The sequence below is a fragment of the Bolinopsis microptera genome, chromosome 7 (assembly GCF_026151205.1).
Source record: "Bolinopsis microptera isolate Bmic1 chromosome 7, MBARI_Bmic_1.0, whole genome shotgun sequence".
Classification (NCBI taxonomy): domain Eukaryota; kingdom Metazoa; phylum Ctenophora; class Tentaculata; order Lobata; family Bolinopsidae; genus Bolinopsis; species Bolinopsis microptera.
Window position 1 is genome coordinate 3,938,441 of NC_087078.1, and position 25,084 is coordinate 3,963,524.

The 25,084-nt window shown below is 36.9% G+C and overlaps 2 protein-coding genes across 2 annotated transcripts; both read left to right on the forward strand.

Annotated features, from left to right (window-relative positions):
* The first annotated feature begins 3,272 nt into the window (after nt 1-3,272).
* Nucleotides 3,273-4,918, forward strand: LOC134818167 (replication factor C subunit 2-like). The gene is made up of 6 exons (XM_063827601.1): nt 3,273-3,327; nt 3,439-3,552; nt 3,810-3,978; nt 4,173-4,329; nt 4,449-4,628; nt 4,754-4,918. The coding sequence occupies exons 2-6, from the start codon at nt 3,447-3,449 to the stop codon at nt 4,916-4,918; spliced, it is 777 nt and encodes a 258-aa protein (XP_063683671.1). The 5' UTR covers nt 3,273-3,327; nt 3,439-3,446.
* Nucleotides 4,919-11,750: 6,832 nt separating this feature from the next.
* On the forward strand, nt 11,751-12,960 carry LOC134818243 (replication factor C subunit 2-like). The gene is made up of 5 exons (XM_063827729.1): nt 11,751-11,778; nt 11,896-12,064; nt 12,259-12,415; nt 12,542-12,727; nt 12,850-12,960. Exons 1-5 carry the CDS (start codon nt 11,751-11,753, stop codon nt 12,958-12,960), a joined length of 651 nt encoding a protein of 216 aa, XP_063683799.1.
* The last annotated feature ends 12,124 nt before the right edge of the window (nt 12,961-25,084 follow it).

A 25,084-nucleotide genomic window follows, 5' to 3' on the forward strand; every position in this document is an offset into this window, starting at 1 on the left:
GGGGACATGCTGTATCTCACTGATCTGGATTATGACGCAGAAGTGGGACACAACATAGCTGAAGTCGAGATATTAGGGTCAGGTGAGTGCTATTATGAGATATGATATCGGTGCTGTACCATGTGATGGAATATTGGAATGATTATACATAGTGTAAATATATTCCAATATTCCAAATTTACCTTACTAATACTTATGACTTATAAAATATTTTCAACAGCTCATGATAAGTTGTGTTTAAAAACTTTCTAAATTTTCGTTAAATAATTAAATATAAAATCGTACATTTTGGTCACGATGAAATGATTTTAATATTATTCAGAATATTTGTCGATAGAACGATCTGAAGCAAAAAGCTGGTACAAAGACGCCTCATCTAATGAAGCTACACGTAATGCTACTGAGAAAGCTTATGACGGAGATTACATGACCAACTATATGGTTAAGGACGATGATGCTGAAGGAAACTTCTTGAAGCTGTTCCTGCTAGAAAAGTACAGGGTAGGCACAGTGAAGCTGACAAACGTAAAGAAAGGTTGTTGCGGGCAACGAATACGTGGCACAGTGGTCATGGTGTATTCTGTTGACGAGAAGGGAGAAACAAAAGTTGCAGATTGCGGTAAAGAAATAACTGGTAAGTTAATTAACTTATAGCGTCAAATATTAATCTAGCAAAGTCGTGGCAGTACAGATGACAGAAGTTTCACTCATAAGATTTAAATTTAAAACAATTTGAGTATTAAGTCCTAAATGATATTTTCTTCAACCAGAGTACGATAGCAGTGTAGAATTCCAGACATTCTCTCTAAACTGTAACGGAGCAGCGGGGGACATGATCTACATCACTGATACAGAACTTGATTATGGAGGAAAGCTAGGCCACTCTATATCTGAAGTGTTTGTGATAGAATCTACTCAACCCATACATGGCCGTAAGTTGCGCGAAACTGAAAACCGGTGCTATGGTTTCATTAAGGGGGGGGGACAATGGATATTTTTTTGTGAAACTTGATTTCGAGATAGCAGTTGACCAACAAACTAGGGCCAGTGACCGAACTTTTGAGGGGGTCCCGGACCCCAACCGCCAAACGGTGCCCGCGGGGCAGCCACGCCCATATTTGGTCCAAATTAGGCCCAATTTAGCCAAATACCCTGAACATGCCCAAAACCCAGATTTTAGGTACTCTTCTTGTAGCTAGTGGTCTCTTGAACTCGTATATTAAATTTCATCAAGATTGGACAAAAAATGACTGAGTTATGAGCCAAAAACCATATGCCCATATTTGGTCATACGCACCAAATTTGGTAGATTTCGTCCCATAGATTGGTCAAATATCAATATTTTTGAATGAAACTTACTTTATATGAAAGGTAAGCCTAAACTACATATTCTCTATAAGTTATAGCTTTATATCTGTTTAAATGTGGATACTAAGGCGAAAAAACCACAAAAAATGAACTAAATTGCCTGTATCTTGGTTCGCGATATTCGCGGAATTGATCTCATTAAAATTGTAACAACTCAATCAGTTTTCAAAATTTTTCCATGAAATTTTCGGGATCGACTCGAAATCGCATTTCCACCTTATTTTGAGAACAGATTTTTGATTTAGGCCTCCAAAAAAATTTGGCGGCCGAATTCTGAATTTTTCCGGGAAAATTTTGGAATTTGGCCGCCAAATTTTTTTGGAGGCCTAAATCAAAAATCTGTTCTCAAAATAAGGTGGAAATGCGATTTCGAGTCGATTCCGAAAATTTCGTGGAAAAATTTTGAAAACTGATTGAGTTGTTACAATTTTAATGAGATCAATTCCGCGAATATCGCGAACCAAGATACAGGCAATTTAGTTCATTTTTTGTGGTTTTTTCGCCTTAGTATCCACATTTAAACAGATATAAAGCTATAACTTATAGAGAATATGTAGTTTAGGCTTACCTTTCATATAAAGTAAGTTTCATTCAAAAATATTGATATTTGACCAATTTATGGGACGAAATCTAACAAATTTGGTGCATATGCCCAAATATGGGCATATGGTTTTTGGCTCATAACTCAGTCATTTTTTGTCCAATCTTGATGAAATTTCATATACGAGTTCAAGAGACCACTAACTACAAGTAGAGCACCTAAAATCTGGGTTTTGGGCATGTTCAGGGTATTTGGCTAAATTGGGCCTAATTTGGACCAAATATGGGCGTGGCTGCCCCGCGGGCACCGTTTGGCGGTTGGGGTCCGGGACCCCCTCAAAAGTTCGGTCACTGGTCCTAGTTTGTTGGTCAACTGCTATCTCGAAATCAAGTTTCACAAAAAAATATCCATTGTCCCCCCCCCCCCCCCCCCCCCCCCCCCCCCCCCCCCCCCCCCTTAATATGATATCATAGAACGGCTGCAGAGCAAGCAATCCCAGACTCCGCCTTTAAAACATGGTATTCGCGCAGTTTAGATGTAATTTTACTTAACTAAGATATCAAACGTGGGCAGCCTAATCATGTTGATTCGGAGGTCTTGCTGAATCAAATATGTGTCTCCTCCTCTTGCGGTGTAAAACATCGTCACCATTAATATTATTGTAATCATAATTTTTGATTTCTTTTTTTAGATTATTTTAGTATTCAATAATACTTTGAAGCAAATTTGAAATAGTATAATAAACCGGCTGGACTACACTATTGAACTTGAAGTTGTAATCAAATTATGACAATATCCAATTATGGGTATTTGTCTAATCGTATTTTTCTTATGAGATCATTGTCGATATTAATCAACAGTTTACTTCATTTAGATTCTAAGACTTACAAGTTTAATTAAAGTTCAAATCAAGATATAAACTTCCCTGGATAGAAAACGCAGACCTCGGTAAACCATTTAACTAGTTACTCACCACACTTAGGTGCTCGCCTTACTGAATGGTATTTTGAAGCCTCGTTTGCATTAAAACTTTATTCGAAGATTAGGGATCGTTCACATATTAAGTGTAAAACTGATTACGGAATGGGTGGGGGGAAACATTTTTCAAAAAGTCATTATAACTGGCTCACCTGGTATTGGTAAAACTACCACTATACTCACTATACATATTATATGTGATTACATATAATATGTGAACGATGCAGATTTATTTCTATTACAAATTTATTTCTACAAATTTTTACCCCGACTGTTACTTGGATTTCTCAGATATCTTCCGGAAAAAGTGGGAAATGAAGAGACAATAAAGAGATTACAAGTATTTTCAGAGCAGGGCAACCTTCCAAATATCATTATAGCCGGCTCACCTGGTATTGGTAAAACTACCACTATACTCTGCCTTGCTAGAGCTCTTCTCGGTAAGTTATTTTACTAATAATAGTTTACCTTTTTTTACAATCAAAACTGGGCCGTAAAAATGGCAATTTAAAGTAAATTTGCTACAACTCTGGTTATAAGAGCTATTGCAGGGCCGGCAATGAAAGAGGGTGTTTTGGAACTGAACGCGTCCAATGAGAGAGGGATTGATGTGGTCAGGAACCGGATTAAATTGTTCGCTCAGAAGAAAGTTACACTCCCGCCAGGTCACTTTCTCTCTTCTTAGTAGTAATGCTTTGCAATGTGCATCATTTCTTTCAATTCATACTTCGTCTTCGTTGTATAAAAAAGAGATCACTTTTTGAAAAATGTTTACCCCCCCCCCCCCTCTCCGTAATCAGTTTTATACATAGTTATTGTATCAAAATTATACTAATGAAATCGTTTAGATACCCCCTCCCCCCTCGGCTGATTACGTAATATTGTGATTTGTGAACGACCCCTAAACTGTTCTTATCTGTAGGTCGTCACAAAATAGTGATTCTAGACGAAGCAGATTCCATGACATCTGCAGCCCAGGAAGCCCTCAGAAGAACTATGGAAATATACTCTAAAACTACTCGGTTTGCGCTGGCGTGCAATAGTTCTGATAAAATTATAGAACCCATACAGTCGAGATGTACAATGCTCAGGTAATAATAATATAATGCATAACCACTGATTGTGCACATATTAGATTTACTAATTATTATTGCTATTACTACTATCAGTAGAATATAACTGAAATTACTAAACCTACAATGCATAGCTTTTATGATATGAGAATTATTTTAAAACCGAAATATCGATAATTATCCCTAATTATAATAGTGATTGCTTTTTTCAGATACTCGAGAATAACAGACGCTCAAGTGCTGAGGAGGTTGCTGGATATCTGTGAAGCTGAGAGTGTGGTTAAGACAGATGACGGTTTAGAAGCAGTCATCTTCACCGCTCAGGGTGACATGAGACAGGCCATAAATAACCTACAGTCCACACATCAGGTTACTTGTATTGTCGCTCACATTATTGAATCATGACGTCATCACACGTCATCATACGTCATCATACGTCGTGTATGCTGTGGGAATACTTATAATCTTGTAATGAATCTTACTTGCAGGGTTACGGGATAGTTAACAGTGCAAATGTTTTCAAAGTTTGTGACGAACCTCATCCCCTTCTTGTAAAAGATATGATCAAACACTGCACGTCGGAAGATATAGACGAGGCCTATAAGATACTCCACTCTTTGTGGAAGCTGGGTTATTCTCCTGAAGATATTATTAATAACGTTAGAAAGGTAGGTCTACTGTTAAAATTATAAATCTTCGCTGCTGTTGGAAATTGTTTACAAAACTCTATTATGTATTATAATACTGCGTTCGTTTTTGAAAATTTAATGTAAAATGAATGTTTGCCTGGCAGGTGTGCCAGACATTTGACATGCCGGAGTACAAGAAGCTGCTCTTCCTCAAGGAAATAGGTTACACTCACCTCCGGATAACACAAGGAGTCAACTCCCTCCTCCAACTCAGTGGCATGCTCGCTAGACTCTGTCGCGTCAGCGCCGCTAAGAGCATGACCCAATAGCTGGTTGGCAGTTGAGGTGCGTGCTGCAAGTTTATCACACATGGACATTGGACCTGTCACCTGGGTTACATTGTGCGTGCACTTACATACCGCATGATATTTTATTATAGGCCCCCGATCGGTGAAGTACTCCCCGCAGTGCACAGAACTGTTTTTAAAGTGCAAATTCTACTTTTTACTTTTTATTTATAATTTCCAATTTCATTTTTTTCGATTTTAACACAATTTTCGCAATGAATCATGAATGATCGTTAATCATTAAATTTAATGAATTATGTGGATTGTTTCTTTGTTCTTGTGCTTATACTTATTTAACCATTAACAGATGGTACCTATATTTAAGTATTTGTTTCTATGAGAAATACTCGGTTCTGTACGTCATTAACCTAAAACTCTAAAAGTTACCCAATTTATATTCCTAAAATTTTGGTAAAATAGGCATGGGCGTTGAAATTGTCATAGGTTGTATGACCCGCCACGCACGAGTGCGCGGCTTCCCCTTTATCGCAGCTAGAACAAAACTTAAAAACAAGTTGAATGTGTAATTGTTCTGTCTTAGGTACAGTTTCTAGTAGTAGTAGTAGTAGTACCGCCGTACTGTCCAAAGTAAAATGGGTGTCATGTGATCCGCCGTTTTAACGGGTGATACTCGTAAAATATCTGTTCCATATACAGGACCGTCGACGAGTCCAACTCGGCGCGCGTCCTGGTAGGTTGTAAACCTACAATCCGCCGTTCCGTCCAACCTTTTTGGAAAGCACCGGCCTCCGCTGAACCGTCCTCCGCCGGACTGTACACCGCCGCAGTGACTTCCGCCACAGTGACCGGTTCCCGAATTTGAGGAATGTGAAGCACGCAAGATACTCAACTCAAGCTGTCAGACGAGGTGCCACTCTTTTCCTTTTGCAGTGCGGTCACTTTTTATGAGTTGAGCCCCTAAATTTTCAATACTTGGTGTGAAATTGACATACGTTGCATGCCACTTTTCGCGCGCGAAACATGTATCAAGTGTGAAATAAGGACTTAGTTTATTTCCTGTTGTTTAGACGACTCAGCCGAATGACCAGGAAAATTTAGACGAGTAGCCTCGCTCGTGTATACTATAAGTATACCTGAATTGAACCTACGCTAACCTTTTCAGGTCCTTTCTATAATAAGCCGGTTTCTCAATAGCCATCATGATGTTGAATTTACTGAATAGATGAAATAGAACAACTAATGATAAATTTAAACGGTTTTCCCAACTCCATAGATTTACTGTTAAACTGTAGAATGTAGAAGTTTTAAACACAAACTCGCAAACGCACTCTTAACTTAACGGGTGATACTCGTAAAATATCTGTTCCAGGACCGTCGACGAGTCCAACTCGGCGCGCGTCCTGGTAGGTTGTAAACCTACAAACTCTTAACTTGTAATAATATAATATGTAATAATAATATAGATTATATTATAGTGTATAGTAGTCTACAGGTAAGTCATAAGTAAGCCCCCCACGCACGACTATTTAGTTGAGGCTCTTACGGGCAAAAAGACGTGTTTTATGCTATGAGTTTGGAGACCTAACCATTAATTGGACACAATAGTATGATGTGTAAGGATCAAGAATATGTTTAGAATTATAAATAGGACTTTATATTATTTAACGGGTGATACTCGTAAAATATCTGTTCCATATATTGCTATACCAATGCGCGTTTTAAACTTTGACAGTCTATAACTCTTAGGTGCAATATAATAATAAAAGTATTCACATTCATAATTTGTCAGCAATAAGATCACATTGTCAATTGTTCTCTATTTGGTGAGAAAATATGAGCTAAAACAGACCTAATCTCACTGAGTTATAGCTGTTATAAACCTAGCCGGGTTAAACATGCAGTACATTGCGTTCAGTACTTATAATTAATATAATGTTGATAGTTATAGTTTATGTTCTTACTCTTATTGGAATGCTGATTATGCTGAGGCTATCATTCACTTAAAACAATATGCTGTAATGTTTTGCGCGTTTCGTTGATTTTTATCGCTGAACCAGATTTTAAAAGACTTTAAACAATCAATCTAGCAGGAGAAGTAGGTGAACTGTAAAGTTTTAAGGTCATTATTGCTAAACAATAGTCGATTAAGGTATTTTCGGGTCATCTTCATTCTAGTTAGTGTAGGGACTACGGGTGGAAGATGAATAATTAAAATTCCAACAGCATCTTCAATTTTGTTCCCTTCATTGTGCTGATTCCGGGAAGCATTTTTGTAACGCTCTCATGGTACTGTAGAATGAGATATCGTTGATTTAAAATTGGGTAATTATAGCAAATGTTGAATAATGGTCACTAGCCGCATCAACCAATACGTTGTTATGTACGAGTGCTTGTAGCATAACGTTACTATTTGTCACCTACAAACAGCTGGACTTGTAGAGTAATGTCTTAGTAATTTTCATTGTAGTGGCTTCTTCATATAACTTACGATCATGATAATCTATTTTTCAAAAAATCTAAAAGTGCAAGTGACCATTTGTCGAAAATTGGGAACAATTATCTTCTGCATGAACGTTTCTTGGAAAATTATCCCCAACTCTATGCTTCGGCGATGGTACTTTTGTGGCTAAAGACATGATTTTCAATGACAATAATTACGGCAAAAAGAAGAGCAAATTGTCGATTACGATTTTTCAAGTCGAGGCTCGGAAAATTATTTCGCTTAGTTTCTCACCTCACTCCTAGAAGTAGAATTGTGCTCTGCAGGAGATAATTTTCTCTGCGCCTGATGTTCAAATTTTTCCACTCAGGTGGCCTTCAAATTAGTATAAAAAAATAAAAATTGGCCAAGGAATAGGAGTTTTAGAGCCCAAAATTGGTGGTGTCAAAAACGCGAATTAAATAGATAATAATTATTTTAGTCTCTTGAGTCTTGACTATAGGGTTATACGGGTTCCTGCTAGTTTATCTAAAATTGATATATTATATCAATTGGGGTTTATTATGGTTTCTAAAGTTCTAAGATACCGTATCTTACTTTATATAAAGCCATTCATATCATCAACCGCTATGAAGACTTGAAATACTGCTTATAGGAGTCCCGATACAATCCTTGGCAGTCCTTTTCGATATTGGTTGAATATATCCGTATTCGTTGATATTAAGCAAATATTTGGAAAAATTTCCTTCGTCTTCTGAACTATCATTGACATTAGCTGAGAACTAGAGTCATAATTGTTTATAATTACTGAGATTCGGCAGAGAGACCGGTGCCATCCGATAAGCCGCTCGGGCGCTTTCCTTAGCTTATAATAACATCTATGACAGCCAAGTGCATTTTAAAGAAATTTTCCCTTGAGTATGATAATCAAAACCAGTTTTATCGTGTTCAGCGTCCTCGAAAACATTTACATAGGGTTACATGATTTTCGCTTCGATATTCATTAACAAAAAATCCTTCTATCTTAAAATTTCTGGCCCAGCTGCCTGCTAGGTTTCAGAAGGTGATACCAGATCAAGATGCTGCAATAATTGCGCAGCTCCTATTATAATTGGATCCAATTACACGCGATACACTATACTATTCCATGTAAGGCCTGATCAAGTAGCTTGAGCTCTGGTGACGTAGTCGTATGCCGACTATCCTAGTCGGCATACGACACGTTACGAATGTGATCGCGTGTCCGAGGATTTACGAATCAACGTCACGTGATAGGATCAGAGGAAATAATTAACCTACGCGGGTGATGCTTATAGAGGGCTCTCTGCTTTGGAATAGTTTGTTTTGTCATTTGTTTCAAGCGGTGCTTTTTTGCTACTCTGTAGGTTTAGTTTAAGTTTCTTTGTAGGAAATTACAAGACTGGGCACATTGCCTGCGCCTAGTCATATTAGTCTTATTATATGACAGAATGTGTAAGCATAATCAAAATCAATCATTTATCAGCATTGTATGTGACATGGAAGTTTACAAGATTTTCAGTTTAGTGGCAATATTTTTGATTCCTTTAATAAGGGGTAAGTCTTGCTATTTTCAACTATTTGATGTAACTATTTGCTTTTCATCTTTTTCAAAATTTGTATATTCTTTTTTTAAAGATTCTTAGACTTCTTCGTCTCATCAGTAATTTTTTATTGATGCTGGAATATCATTTTGCTAACTTAAAATCACTTTATTCAATTGTTTTGCAGCATCAGAGAAGCAGTTGACTATCGAAAGATCAGTATCGTTTAACCACCATGTTAACTACGTTGCTGCAAACGCACATGACGGGAACTACAACACCCTATACAGTGTACAAGATAAAGCAGTGGCTGGGAACTTTCTGAAGCTATATCTCTCACGAGCTTATAGCATCGGAGAAGTTAAGATGATTAGTAGGAAGGATAAAGCTTTTGCCGAAAGGATGAAGAACACAGAAGTTAGGGTCTACTCTACTAAAAATGTAGAGACCGAAGTGTCGAGTTGCGGAAAAATAACTGGTGATGAATTTTACATTGTTCTATTTGTAAAATGTCTCTTAAGTTTAAATATTAGTCTATTGATTACTTAATAATTGATAACGAAACTCTCACCAAGATCTTTAGTAGATGATTAATAACACAACATAAATTACAGAGAATAATCCCGGGAACCCACAAACTATAGAGGATCGGACCTACTCTCTGAACTGCGACGGTGTAGTGGGGGACATGCTGTATCTCACTGATCTGGATTATGACGCAGAAGCGGGACACACCATTGCTGAAGTCGAGATATTAGGGTCAGGTAGGTGATATCATGAGATATGATATCGGTGCTGTACCATGTGATGGAATATTGGAATGATTATACATAGTGTAAATATATTTCAATATTCCAAATTTACCTTACTAATACTTATGACTTATAAATTATTTTCAACAGCTCATGATAAGTTGTGTTAAAAAACTTTCTAAATTTTCGGTAAATAATTAAATATAAAATCGTAAATTTTACTTTTAGTCGCGATGTAATGATCTTAATATTATTCAGAATATTTGTCGATAGAACGATCTGAAGCAAAAAGCTGGTACAAAGACGCCTCATCTAATGAAGCTACACGTTATGAACCTGAGAAAGCTTATGACGGAGATTACATGACCAACTATATGGTTAAGGACGATGATGCTGAAGGAAACTTCTTGAAGCTGTTCCTGCTAGAAAAGTACAGGGTAGGCACAGTGAAGCTGACAAACGTAAAGGAAGGTTGTTGCGAGCAAAGAATACTTGGCACAGTGGTCATGGTGTATTCCATTGACGAGAAGGGAGAAACAAAAGTTGCAGATTGCGGTAAAGAAATAACTGGTAAGTTAATTAACTTATAGCGTCAAATATTAATCTAGCAAAGTCATGGCAGTACCAGATGAGTACAGATGACAGATGAGGCAGAAGTTTCACCCATAAGATTTATATTTAAACAATTTGAGTATTAAGCCCTAAATATTATTTTCTTCAACCAGAGTACGACAGCAGTGTAGAATTCCAGACATTCTCTCTAAACTGTAACGGAGCAGCGGGGGACATGATCTATATCACTGATACAGAACTTGATTATGGAGGAAAGCTAGGCCACTCTATATCTGAAGTGTTTGTGATAGAATCTACTCGACCCATACATGGCCGTAAGTTGCGCGAAACTGAAAACCGGTGCTATGGTTTCATTAATATGATATCATAGACGCCATGAACGGCTGCAGAGCAAGCAATCCCAGACTCCGCCTCTAAAACATGGTATTCGCGCAGTTTAGATTGTAGATGTAATTTTACTTAACTAAGATATCAAACGTGGACAGCCAAATCATATTGATTCGGAGGTCTTGCTGAATCAAATATGTGTCTCCTCCTCTTGCGGTGTAAAACATCGTCACCATTAATATTATTGTAATCATAATTTTTGATTTCTTTTTTTAGATTATTTTAGTATTCAATAATACTTTGAAGCAAATTTGAAATAGTATAATAAACCGGCTGGACTACACTATTGAACTTGAAGTTGTAATCAAATTATGACAATATCCAATTATGGGTATTTGGCTAATCGTATTTTTCTTATGAGATCATTGTCGATATTAATCAACAGTTTACTTCATTTAGATTCTAAGACTTACAAGTTTAATTAAAGTTCAAATCAAGATATGAACTTCCCTGGATAGAAAAACGCAGACCTCGGTAAACCATTTAACTAGTTACTCACCACACTTAGGTGCTTGCCTTACTGAATGGTATTTTGAAGCCTCGTTTGCATTAAAACTTTATTTGAAGATTAGGGATCGTTCACATATTAAGTGTAAAACTGATTACGGAATGGGTGCGGGGGAAACATTTTTCAAAAAGTCATTATAACTGGCTCACCTGGTATTGGTAAAACTACCACTATACTCACTATACGTTCACATATCATATGTGATTACATATAATATGTGAACGATGCAGATTTATTTCTATTACAAATTTATTTCTACAAATTTTTACCCCGACTGTTATTTGGATTTCTCAGATATCTTCCGGAAAAAGTGGGAAATGAAGAGACAATAAAGAGATTACAAGTATTTTCAGAGCAGGGTAACCTTCCAAATATCATTATAGCCGGCTCACCTAGTATTGGTAAAACTACCACTATACTCTGCCTTGCTACTGCTAGAGCTCTTCTCGGTAAGTTATTTTACTAATAATAGTTTACCTTTTTTTAAATTAAAACTGTTAAAAAAATGTAAAGTAAATTTGCTACAACTCTGGTTATAAGAGTTATTGCAGGGCCGGCAATGAAAGAAGGTGTTTTGGATCTGAACGCGTCCAATGAGAGAGGGATTGATGTGGTCAGGAACCGGATTAAAATGTTCGCCCAGAAGAAAGTTACGATCAGTTTTATACATAGTTATTGTATCAAAATTATACTAGCGAAATCGTTTGGATACCCCCCTCCCCACTCAGCTGATTACGTAATATTGTGAACGACCCCTAAACTGTTGTTATCTGTAGGTCGTCACAAGATAGTGATTCTAGACGAAGCAGATTCCATGACATCTGCAGCCCAGGAAGCCCTCCGAAGAACTATGGAAATATACTCCAAAACTACTCGGTTTGCGCTGGCGTGCAATAGTTCTGATAAAATTATAGAACCCATACAGTCGAGATGTACAATGCTCAGGTAATAATAATATAATGCATAACCACTGATTGTGCACATATTAGATTTACTAATTATTATTGCTATTACTACTATCAGTAGAATATAACTGAAATTACTAAACCTACAATGCATAGCTTTTATGATATGAGAATTATTTTAAAACCGAAATATCGATAATTATCCCTAATTATAATAGTGATTGCTTTTTTCAGATACTCGAGAATAACAGACGCTCAAGTGCTGAGGAGGTTGCTGGATATCTGTGAAGCTGAGAGTGTGGTTAAGACAGATGACGGTTTAGAAGCAGTAATCTTCACCGCTCAGGGTGACATGAGACAGGCCATAAATAACCTACAGTCCACACATCAGGTTACTTGTATTGTCGCTCACTGCTCACATTATTGAATCATGACGTCATCACACGCCAGCATACGTCACCATACGTCGTGTATGCTGTGGGAATATTTATAATTTTGTAATGAATCTTACTTGCAGGGTTACGGGATAGTTAACAGTGCAAATGTTTTCAAAGTTTGTGACGAACCTCATCCCCTTCTTGTAAAAAATATGATCAAACACTGCACTTCGGAAGATATCGACGAGGCCTATAAGATACTCCACTCTTTGTGGATGCTGGGTTATTCTCCTGAAGATCTAGATATTATTAATAACGTTAGAAAGGTAGGTCTACTGTTAAAATTATAAATCTTCGCTGCTGTTGGAAATTGTTAACAAAACTCTATTATGTATTATACTGCGTTCGTTTTTGAAAATGTAATTTAAAATGAATGTTTGCCTGGCAGGTGTGCCAGACATTTGACATGCCGGAGTACAAGAAGCTGCTCTTCCTCAAGGAAATAGGTTACACTCACCTCCGGATAACACAAGGAGTCAACTCCCTCCTCCAACTCTGAACTCAGTGGCATGCTCGCTAGACTCTGTCGCGTCAGCGCCGCTAAGAGCATGACCCAATATCTGGTTGGCGGTTGCCGCGCGCTGCAAGTTTATCACACATGGACATTAGACCTGGGTTACATTGTGCGCGCACTTACATCCCGCGTGATATTTTATTATAGGCCCCCGAATCCCGATCGGTGAAGTACTCCCCGCAGTGCACAGAACTTGCTCTAACCAGAGCCCTCTCGCTTGCAGTTAAGTAGCGCGCGACCGCCGTTTGCGGCAAAATATAATATATTCAACTTGTGAAACAATTGACCATTGTTAATGGTCTGGCCCGGCGCGCGCTACTTCGTAGCACTTGCCATTTCGAGAAGAAAGCGGCGCGCGCTACTTCGAAGAAATTTAGACGAGTAACATCCGTCAAGTGAAACAAGCGCGTCGCGCAGTACGCGTATACACATGGCTATGCGTACACATAACTGTTTTTAAAGTGCAAATTATACTTTTTACTTTTTGTTTATAATTTCGTTTTTTTTTATTTTAACACAATTTTCGCAATGAGTGATCATTATAATCATTAATAAGTCATATAATGAGTTATGTGGATTGTTTCTTTGTTCTTGTGCTTATACTTATTTAACCATTAACAGATGGTACCTATATTTAAGTATTTGTTTTTATAAGAAATACTCGGTTCTGTCATGTACGTGATTAACCTAAAACATAAAAGTTACCCAATTATTCCTCAAATTTTGGTCAAACAGGAATGGGCGTTGATATTGTCTGCATACTCACACGTTGTATGACCCGCCACGCACGAGTGCGCGGCTCCTCCTGTATTGTAGCTAACGCTAAATGGGAAAGCCATGCTTATATTAGTGAAACGACAATGGGGGTCACGACGTGATACAACGTTGACACACGCTGTAAACCTCTTCGCGCTGTAAACCTCTTCGCGCGCCTCCGTTTAGAAACAGAAAAGGGAATAGAATCACAAAGTAGGTAAACTTTCCTCAGTCCAATCCTAACATAATTTTTCGGAAACCTTTGAACACTTAAATCTTTTTAAAAACTTTCCGAAAAAGTTGGAGCATATCCAATCATCAGCATTATGTTATAACTCAAATTAGCTGCATATTTGGCTCCAATTAAAAGCCGCGCATCATCAAATATAATATGACACTACGACAAAAACTCACTCATCACTGTGCACCGATCATTTCAAAAAATTATATCATGAAAAAGCGCTCACATTCTCAAAAAAAACAATGGTTCACAAATTTTTAAAAATCCGAGCCAGTTTAATTTTATTTTTACCGACCGTGCACCTATTATATTGAAAGAAGTTAGGGGTCGTTCACATAATCATATTACGTAATCAATATTTTATTTTTAGCAATTTTTACCCCCCCCCCCCCCCCCTCCTTAAGGGGAGATACACCAAAACCGTTTTTGCTCCGAACATCGATTTTATTTTATATTATTTTTAAATAGACAAAAAGAATAAGATTGTACACCTTCAAAAATTTTTAAAAATATTCCCTCATCGAGAAAAAAATATTTTTCTTTTTCGAAAATTTTTAAAATTTGGAGAAGTCTGTCACTGTAATACCGATAGTTCGGCCATTTAAAAAGTTTTTTGGCTGATTTTTTTTTACTGAAAATTACTTACACTCCGTACTAGAAGCCATTGAAAGGATTATATAATTGAACAATAAATTACCAAGTTACAGACCAAACAAGGTGAAAAAAGAAAAATTGGGATTTTTGCATACCACCAAAGTTGTACATTTCACCACCCGCCCAGGTCATCAGATATCGCTTCAAAAATTCTTGTGAGTGTAGTTGATGATCATGGCAAGCTTTTTGGAACCAGATTTCTCTCAATTTTGAGTTTTAAGCTATGCAATGTGGCCTCAAACGACTTAGTAAAATTCATCGTAAAAAAGGGCAAAAAAGGCAGATTTAAGGCTTAAAATGCCTATAACTCAAAAAGTATCAGTTTTTTTGAAATAATTTTTACAGGATCGTAATCAGCTTGGTAAGACGAATCTTTTAGTACGACATTTATAATATTCAAAGCCACAAAATTTGTAAAAAAATGTGTACAATTTGTACAAAATTTATACAAGGGGGGACCCTTGTGTTCGAGCTAGAAAATTATTTAAGACAATTTGTCTTCTAAAAGCACCTATTTGGTACTAAAAGATTCGTCTTACCAAGCTGATTACGATCCTGTAAAAATTATTTCAAAAAAACTGATACTTTTTGAGTTATAGGCATTTTAAGCCTTAAATCTGCCTTTTTTGCCCTTTTTTACGATGAATTTTACTAAGTCGTTTGAGGCCACATTGCATAGCTTAAAACTCAAAATTGAGAGAAATCTGGTTCCAAAAAGCTTGCCATGATCATCAACTACACTCACAAGAATTTTTGAAGCGATATCTGATGACCTGGGCGGGTGGTGAAATGTACAACTTTGGTGGTAGGCAAAAATCCCAATTTTTCTTTTTTCACCTTGTTTGGTCTGTAACTTGGTAATTTATTTTTCAATTATATAATCCTTTCAATGGCTTCTAGTACGGAGTGTAAGTAATGTTCAGTAAAAAAATCAGCCAAAAAACTTTTTAAATGGCCGAACTATCGGTATTACAGTGACAGACTTCTCCAAATTTTAAAAATTTTCGAAAAAGAAAAATATTTTTTTCTCGATGAGGGAATGTTTTTAAAAATTTTTGAAGGTGTACAATTTTATTCTTTTTGTCTATTTAAAAATAATATAAAATAAAATCGATGTTGATCGGAGCAAAAACGGTTTTGGTGTATCTCCCCTTAATACTAATCAACCCCTGATCTCCTGACAGCATGATATAATATTACGTAATCATGGCCTGACCCCGGCCCCGGGTCATCTTAATTTTAGTTAGTGGTGATTGGAGAACCAACAGCTGGATTCTAATCGGAGAGCCAGTAACTTTATTTAGGGAATCCAGATACCGTAGACTAAGCACCTATGTCAAACTTCAGCTTCTAATGAAAACAAATATATGCCTCAAAACGTTCGGCAGAGCTTACACTTACAGTTACTGGGCCGCGCTCAGCCTGTCATTCCGCCGAATCTCTATGACTTAATTTACTCTATTGTTTATGATTAATATGATTCATGTTTATGATTAATATGCTATCATGTTCATATTATGAACATGATAGCCTGAGGTCCCCAGGTAAGGCAGAGCCAAGGACAAAACTAGAAAATCGCGATTATTTTGGCCAAATATCGCGGCGCCGCGACAAGCGGTCCATTGTTCAATAACAAGAAAAAAAACACAAATCAATAACTATAGATCCAACGACGTTTGTGACAAGTATCTGACAAGTGACAATCAATATTCAATTATAACAACACTGATTTCACCTACTGCGCGATTTCATAATCCATTTGCATTGTATGTCTAGTGGTCAAGTTAATGTCTAGTGATCAATTTATGTGAATGTCTACTTGAGTACTTCTAGTGGTCAAGTTTCATATGTCAAATTAAATCTATGACTCGGAACACTTTCAGATAAGTTCATTTAAATTATTAAGTATTTTGAATCTCACTCTTAAGATTTACGGGGTTCATTGTATATAATTATATATATACTTTATGACTTTTGGGTAAATTTAATTTTTTATATCTGGTCAGACATTACCATTGTAATTTGACCTTTGAATCGTTTAATCCGTTTAATCCGTTTATGTCTAGTGGTCAAGTTAATGTTTCAGTTTAGTGGTCAATTTTATGTTTAGTGGTCAAGTCTATGGCCAACAAGGTTACGTCAGCACTCAGCAGGCGAGTGGGAGTGGGTTAAGAAATAGAAATGCTTTTGAAAGTGGATTCCTGGAAACCAATTTTCTCCACGGTTCATGCTACCCTGATCGCATTGCCATTATGAGCCTACATTTTTTGGATTTTCTGGTTATGTTCAGGTAGTTAATCCTGTCTAGTAGTAGTATAAATTTGATCTTGTGGGGCCTGACTGCTATGATCGCTGCCTATGAATCTGAAAAGAATGTTATAGTAATACATCCAGGTTCCTTTATAGCGTTTATTATTTTATTTATTGTTGCAAATTGAGCTGCTGAGTGCTGTGTTAACTGTTGCTGATCGGGAGAGACTCTAGCCCTAGGATCGAGGGACAATAGTGTTACATGTTCTTGAATTGCCGTTCACACATCACACACTGCACATTCTTAAATATTATCAAGTGTCTAAACGCACTTCATGCCATGTGATGATCGAAATCGGGAGCTTTGCCTTCAGAGGTATGTATCGAGGATGACTCGAACCGAACATTTTATAAGTCAAAATTTTTTCAAAGTTTTTCTAGAAACTAAGTACTTTTGGTTCTTAAATTTGTTGTTACTGTTAGTATATTCATATACTGAGTATCTAGTTTTTGGATTATATCGCAAGGCCAGCCGCTTTGACATCGGCAATATTTATTTTTATTTTGATTGTTGATATAAGCGGGATAAAATAATTTATTTCATTTGATTTCAACTACTTTTGTTCATGATTCATGCTACCCTGATCATTATTAGCCGAAAATATTTGTTCGATTTTCGAAGTCCGTACCACTACCTACATTCGGAAGGCTGATGTGGATCACGTGATTGGTTCCATATACTTATAGAGGACGTGATATTTGACCCGCAGATTTATAGGAAAATACGCGAATTTGTTCACCAGATTTTTTTTAAAATGCGCGATTTGTCGCGAAGAACTTTAAAAATCGCGAATTGTCGAGAGGATCTGAGAAAATCACGATTTGTCGCGGAAAAAGTGAAAATCGCGATATGTCGCGGAGAATGGGGAAAATCGCAATTCCGCACGTGCTGCGATTCCCTTTTGTCCTTGGGCAGAGCTAGCAGCTTGATATCGTTGTGTATGACTATGACCTTAATATTATGTAGTTAATTGTATTTGTGAGCCATAAATATAATATAACTTGTACTAATTTTAATCTGTTAACCTCGTTTAATATCAATTAATTCGTATTAATCGTCTTTCAAGAAGAGGCCTTTAAAAACAATGTAGTTCTGACTGAGAGTCCGCCACCAGGAAAGCTACCAGCTAAGTAGGAGACCGTTACTATGGCAATTAACACGGGGCTGTCTTAGTTCACGTGTGACGCCAGCCAGATAAACGCACATGGGCTGCAACCTGGCAGAGAGCCAATAAGGGACACCATCACAGATAAGGCACATGCAACATGGGACTCAATTATATTTGAACATCAGTTGCAGCTAGCCAATGAGGGTCAGTCTGTCGGAGAATGATCTGAGTCCTGAGACTAAACTAATTAAAAACAGCAATTATAGAGTTGCAAATATAATCATATGTATATTTTTAGAATTCCACCTGGAAAGTGACCAGCGGTGTCCTATTAAAGGGGCGTAATTGCTCGTTAGTCGTTATATAAGGAAATATTTAACCTACGCGGGTGATGATTATAAATACAGGGGGCTCTCTGCTTTGGGATAGTTTGTTTTGTCATATGTTTCAAGCGGTGCTTTTTTTGGCTGCTCTGTACTTGTAGCTTAAGTCTATAAAGTTTCTTTGTAGGAAATTACAAGACTGGGCACATTGCCAGCGCCTAGTCATATTAGTCGTATATGACAGAATGTGTAAGCATAATCAAAATAAATCATTTATCAGCATTTTATGTGACATGAGGTGCCTAAAAAGAATGCTTGAGGTCAACGTTTGGTATATATATTTTATATTTTATATATATTCTGAACTGTGGACAAAAATATTTGGAAACGTATGTTATAAGACCCTATGGCCTTCTTCGGCAGATACACGTCTATTAGGGCTCACTCTAGATAGAGTCAGATTGGTACAGCCCTGTCCCAAAAAATAACACTTCTAAGATGTTCACATTTCACAATCTCAATAATTAAACTGTTTCAGGCAACTGGACCACGTTCAGCGTAAAGTTATGGTCATGAAGGCTGACCCACCAAACAAAAAACCCAAAAATTGTGGGTAAGATGACTTCGACTTTGTGATTGAAAAACTGGAGTCTTACCAAGCGAATCGGTGGACAGAGGTACGAACAGGAGGAAATTAGATGCTTCCAGAGTGCAATAAGATAACTCTTTATACTAGCAACCCTCCAGGAAAAGGATCGCCGGAAATGCAAGTGGAATCAGAGGGGAATTAATAAATATTCAAATGTCATATACAACTGTCAATATACCTTAAGAATCGACAAAATATTTAGTCTACCATAAATTTAGTCAAACTTTTGACTAAAAATGGTTGTAAACCAAAATTTCTTGAGACTAAATTTTTCGGGGACTAATTTTAAAGCGACTAAAATTTCACGTAGAGCCAAATATGAAAGGAAATTTATTAAAGCTTAATTGTTTTTAATTATTTTATTATGACATACGTTCCTACTGCACAAAACGTACAAAAGTCCTATTGCATTTAAACCATTACATTGTTTAATCGATCCATCCAATGTTTTCGGATCTGTGTTATTGAAATTCCTGGTAATGCAAAACGCATATATATATGAAGGGACTATTAGTGAAAAGTCACTATAAAGTGCTTGTCATTATATAGTGTTGTAATATATAGTGCGGGAATCGTAGCCAAAGGGTGTGGGGCCGCCAACAGGGAGGGGGGGGGAGCTTTTTCAATAGGAGGTGGGGGGCGCAACAGGCACGTTACGCACTGCAGTTCTTTGAACATGATTAGACGTTAGTGTGTGTTGCAAAGTTAACAAATAATACTTAATTAATATGTTAATCGTGGTATGGTACCTCAAATTGGATTCGCCAGTGGTGTCAAGCTCAGCCATTTCATAAGCTTTGAATTTACCCACAAAACCTACGCGTGCTGCTATCCGTCGGATTTCAATGTGAGCAAGTGTTCGTGGATCCGGGAGCTCAGGGAGTTCAAACATATATCTACAGTGCTAGTAGCTGAAATCAACAAATTCTTTTACATAGGATTCAGATATTGTAGCAGTAAACTAAATAAGTTGAGGCAGCTCTGTTTTTCATTTGCATGTGGCCAAAGTTTAAACAAATACTATCTAAAGTACTGCAATATCCTTATTTTCTGCTTTTCTCCTTCAGAAGAAGGTTACCCCCAAAACTCCAATTGGAGGGAGTCATTATGGACAAGCACAGCCAATAGAATAGAAGACTTGGGAGGACACATAAAGAACCCTCGAACTAGTTACAAGGAGCAGCTTCCGGGATTGGCATATTCCGGATATTACAGCCCGGCTGATCCGGTTGACAGGAACTTATTATACCGGCGATCTATATTCCTCGTACAACGGTCTCTGGACGGAGTTTGTCCAATACCTGGAATAGACAATAAAGTACGTCGACGTTAATGATTGTTGTTGCGAAAGTTTGATCGGATCTGTGAATATAAAGTTGTGTTTATAGTGTCCGATAAAAACTGATTTCAAAATAATACTATAACCTTCCGGATCCTGTGGACCACGAGCCTTCTGTATTTTACTATTTCAATTAAGTGAGATTTGACCTTTTTTTGATTGTTTTTGCAGAAACTTTTAAGCTTTTACTCAAGGTTCCGTTTTGCCGGGGAATATAAACATAGTATAGCAAAGATATTACATATATTATTGCACATTAACGTGTAAGTTGTTCGGTCATAGATCTTAAATTAGCTACTGGATCTCAATTTAGTTCTAGAACACTTTAGGGGAGTTAAATGATATAAAACTATAGCAGATAGCTCGCCTGTAGTAATCTCTGGAGTATCTATTGTTTTAATGCCCACAGTTTATTTGCGGTTTTGAAGTTTATTGCCACGGGTAACATTTATTTGTACTGTATTTTCCTGGTATAGATACTCGATTTATTAATAAGTTAACATTCTTTGAATATTTTTAGGAACGGGGATCAGAGTTATTGAAATGCATGCAGGGGACGTCCTGATGTTTTGTTTGACATCCTGCTGAACCTTATCAGGGTCGATAGGACAGTCAATATACTGTTCGTCTCAAATTTAAATCAATTTATGGGATTATGCGATAAGCTTAAGGCTACCGTTTATTACAATTTTGCTGTTCTGTTATCTTTTAGTTTAATACTAAAATATATATTTTATCGGACGTAGGAATTGTGTCACAACTGCAGACTTGCTGCCGACTGTTCTGACAATCAGATATGAATAACGTGCAGACAGAATGCAATTAACTTCCTGGAGGTCGCTGACTGGTTTAATAACGATAATCTCCTGATGTAGGTCATTGGGAGTCACAGCTCACAGCATTCACAGCTATAAAATTTTTATAGTTAAAATGTTAGTACTGAATGAATATATTATTATAGATATACTAAAAGGCAGTTGGCATCACGAAAAATCCTTATCAACAAAGATACAGGTCATTTTTTAAATGTAAAACTACTAAAAAATTTAAAAAATTGTGAGGTTCTAACTCCATTTGCGAGGCTGAATGGATAATCGAATAAAGATTTATATGGAAATAAATTGTATTTTAAAATATACACGATCGAGGCACATTAAACAATTTCCGACGAAATTTTTTTTAATAATATTATATAGGTTATATGCTGACACGTTAAAATAGTTTTCGCTGCAAACGAGTTTCCTCTGTAAAATAGTTGTTGAATCATTCAGATAATTTTGTAAAGAAAGCTGTTGGTCGAGGGGTATTCTTCGACTACAGGTCGAAGATGTCTACGAAAATAATCAAAACTATTGAATTTCTAAGTATATAATTGTGAATTATTCAAAATTATCCTCATTTAGTAATTTCAGTCCTTTTTTTTGACTAATTTAGTAGCCCAAACTCCGATTTACCGCTTTTTTTTACTCTCACATCTGAAGCACCAGATCAATTTCAATGGGAAATAAGGAAATATTTTTGTATATTCTCCAAAGTGGCGTAAATTTTGTGTAAAGAATCGTTTTAATTTCAGGTAAAACATGATATATTTTAAGAGGCAAAATTCACTATAATTGCTGATTTAAGAATGAGATGAATGACTTCAAGGAACTGAGAGTGTTATAGTCTGAGTGTAAATAGACTAAAAGAAATTGTAGAAAATGGTTAACTTTAGTTAGGATTCACGTCCTCTACGACCTTTGGTTTTAGCGCACTGAATCTTGTGGTCAGCGCACCCATCCGTTGTCTCTTGTTCTTAAATATAGAGATATATAAAATATGGTGAATATATGAAATATGAGTAATTAAAATTCGATCGGAAGAGAGTTTTAATTTCTATGTCAGTTAAAATAGCTCAAGCATATAACAAAAGTCGTCGAATTTCGATGTTTCTTTCATTTTCGGTTTTGCGCACTGTGATATACTGGACACGGTAAGGCATGATCAAAGCACGATTCTTGGGGGAGATTGAGTTGTGATGGAGTATTTTTTTCACCACAAGAACGGGGTTGAAGATTATAACACTTGTTTAAGCAGAAACGATGTTGTACCTTTTGAACTGATTGACGTAGTACTTCCTTTTCAATCTTTTCCAGTGTCTAAAATTTCAGGAGGGCCCAAACGCGCAGAGAGGAATATGTACGTGCGCGTTCAAATCCATCAAACAGCAAAACAACAACTTGATTAGCTTTTGTTTTTCTGTGGTTGGGAACTGCTGAAGATAGGACATATTTTTACCACAAGATTTTCTTTTCAGCATAACTCAGATATTATCGGATAAATACTAAGATTAGAGAATGATTTTTAAAAAAATTATTTTCATATAATATATTTTTTAAATTTTATTTATATAACTGTCAACTGATGTGTTTGGACTCTTTCACTGTCCTATATTCAAATGAACCCTTCATTTTATCGGTTTTTCTCTTGTGTTAAAAGTTCGTTGACTTAAAAGCCATTTTTCTTCTATTTTTCATAAAAATTTTCCATTCGATCTCGAAAAATAAAGCTATAGAATTAGAGTGGTTCGGACTCTAATGTTGGAGGGGTCTGGATTTTAGGAAGTGCCTAGGACAGAACTTACGGCGTAGGAGGAGTCCAAAACAGTACCCTACAAGCGACAATATAAAATTTCCTATTTTCATTTAAAATAGATTCTAGGATGGCAAGGTTCACGGAAAGTGTTCTTTATAAACACAGGGACTAAATACAACAGAATAAAAATTTCACGGTGGTAATAAAACATTGTGACACCCAATGGTTTCGACCTTTAGAAAGTATTAGATGATTGAAAAATAATACTATGGATAGATAGCTCGACGAGTTAGATAGAAATACCTAAAGTGCTGAAGCGTGCTAAGATTAATCAATAAGAGGCGTACATAGAAGCAAAAACACTAAAATATTGGTGTCGGGACAGGAGTGTGTTACCGAGGTAAAGCATGGAGGGAGATGATACTTACACAACGAGAGTTCATTGGTGCACGCCCTCAAAATTATTTGAAGTACTGTTATAGTGGATTATATTATCTGCACTCTGCAGATTGCCGAAGGCTTTATGTTGTCCACTCCGATATTACGAGCTGATCAAGTGGCATTTGAATTATAGCGGCCACTGCTGCACAAATCATTCGATTACGATTCTTCCGATCTTTCAAGTTCTACATCACAACAGGTGACAGGGAAATTCGGATATAAATTTTACGCTCATCCGAGAAAAAATGGCGAGAATTTTCTTGTTCCAGCCTGATTTCTTTCGGTTTCCCACGTCCAAGTCCTGACTCTGTTCTGTAGGGTATGTCTCGCGCTGTTGAGTCCCGGATTCGGAATGGGACTCCTAAGTTTTTTTCTTATATTAATATATACGAATGATTAACGGAAAGTATCAAATCAGAATTAATTTCGACTCAGAATTTCTCAATCACAATTAGTTCAATAGTTGTTGAAAGAAATGTCTTGTTTTGCTTGTCAGTGCTGTCATTCTTTTGAGTATAAAATAGAGTAGGTTATTGATGGTTGGGGTTTTATCGGATGATTAAGCGTGGTAGTATGTCTGTGATGTAGAATTGATGAATGTGGGAGGAATAGGTAACAAACTATAATATTATACGGCGCGCTATTTAAATGCCGCTCTATCCACCCAAGTGTCACGGAATCTAAGTGGCAAGTATAATTACAACATCAAGACTTGGTTTTGGGCATCTTCAGTTAAATTTTAAATTGGAATGCATTAATACACCATTATAATACATTTCGATCCTTTTGTCAGACCAAGCATGTTCTACTTTCAACTTCACTGACAGTTCAGTGTACACAGTGACGGTTGCAAGATGTGTGAAATGGCGCCAAACAAAGGTAAGCGCGGCCTTCAATAAATAACTAATTAGTCAAATAGCTGCCTTTCTCAGTGTGACACAAATAAACGCGCGCGGCGACAAACCACCATAAGTCTCAATTGAAATGACACACATGCGCCACCTAATGATTTACATTACTATAAACCTGGTAGCGGCATGTCTGTCACTTTTTCGTTTTGGACAAACATGCGTACTGATTTTTCATGAAATCAATAGGTGGCGCATTGTGAGTCATTTCATGCAGGATTATTACGTAAGGGCTGGGAAACCCCAATTCGTTTTCCTCCGTGATAGATTGAGTCATCATGAAGACTTGGCTAGAGTGAGGTCATCGAGAGTCCGCACAAAATGACCCAGGTTCATAGAATGAACGGAAATGAACGGATCTGAATTGTATCTAAAAATTTACTCATATAATGGTTCAAAATTGGTCTGAAGAATTTGGTTGGTCCTAGGACCATCCCTAGCAATTTTGGGAATTACTAATTAGATTTTTGGTGGCATTTCGAAGACATGAGGATGTAGTATTCACTGTATTTGAGTGCTGGGAAGCATTAATTCGGTTTTCTTACAGCCTCAATCACAGCTTTATACTTCGATGGCCCGGGTCCCATGGCCATAATAATGTATATGGGGCTATTAATAATAGCCAATGGATCCCTTCGTCCAAATTTGTGGAGTGGTCGCAGGACCACACCAAAATCCTTCAGGACCAAATTTTGTAACAATTATGAGCACTTTCTCGGATACAATTTCATTTCCGTTCATTACCGTTCATTCTATGAAACCTGCGGTTCATTTTGTGCGACTCTTCGATGGTCTTATAGGCCTA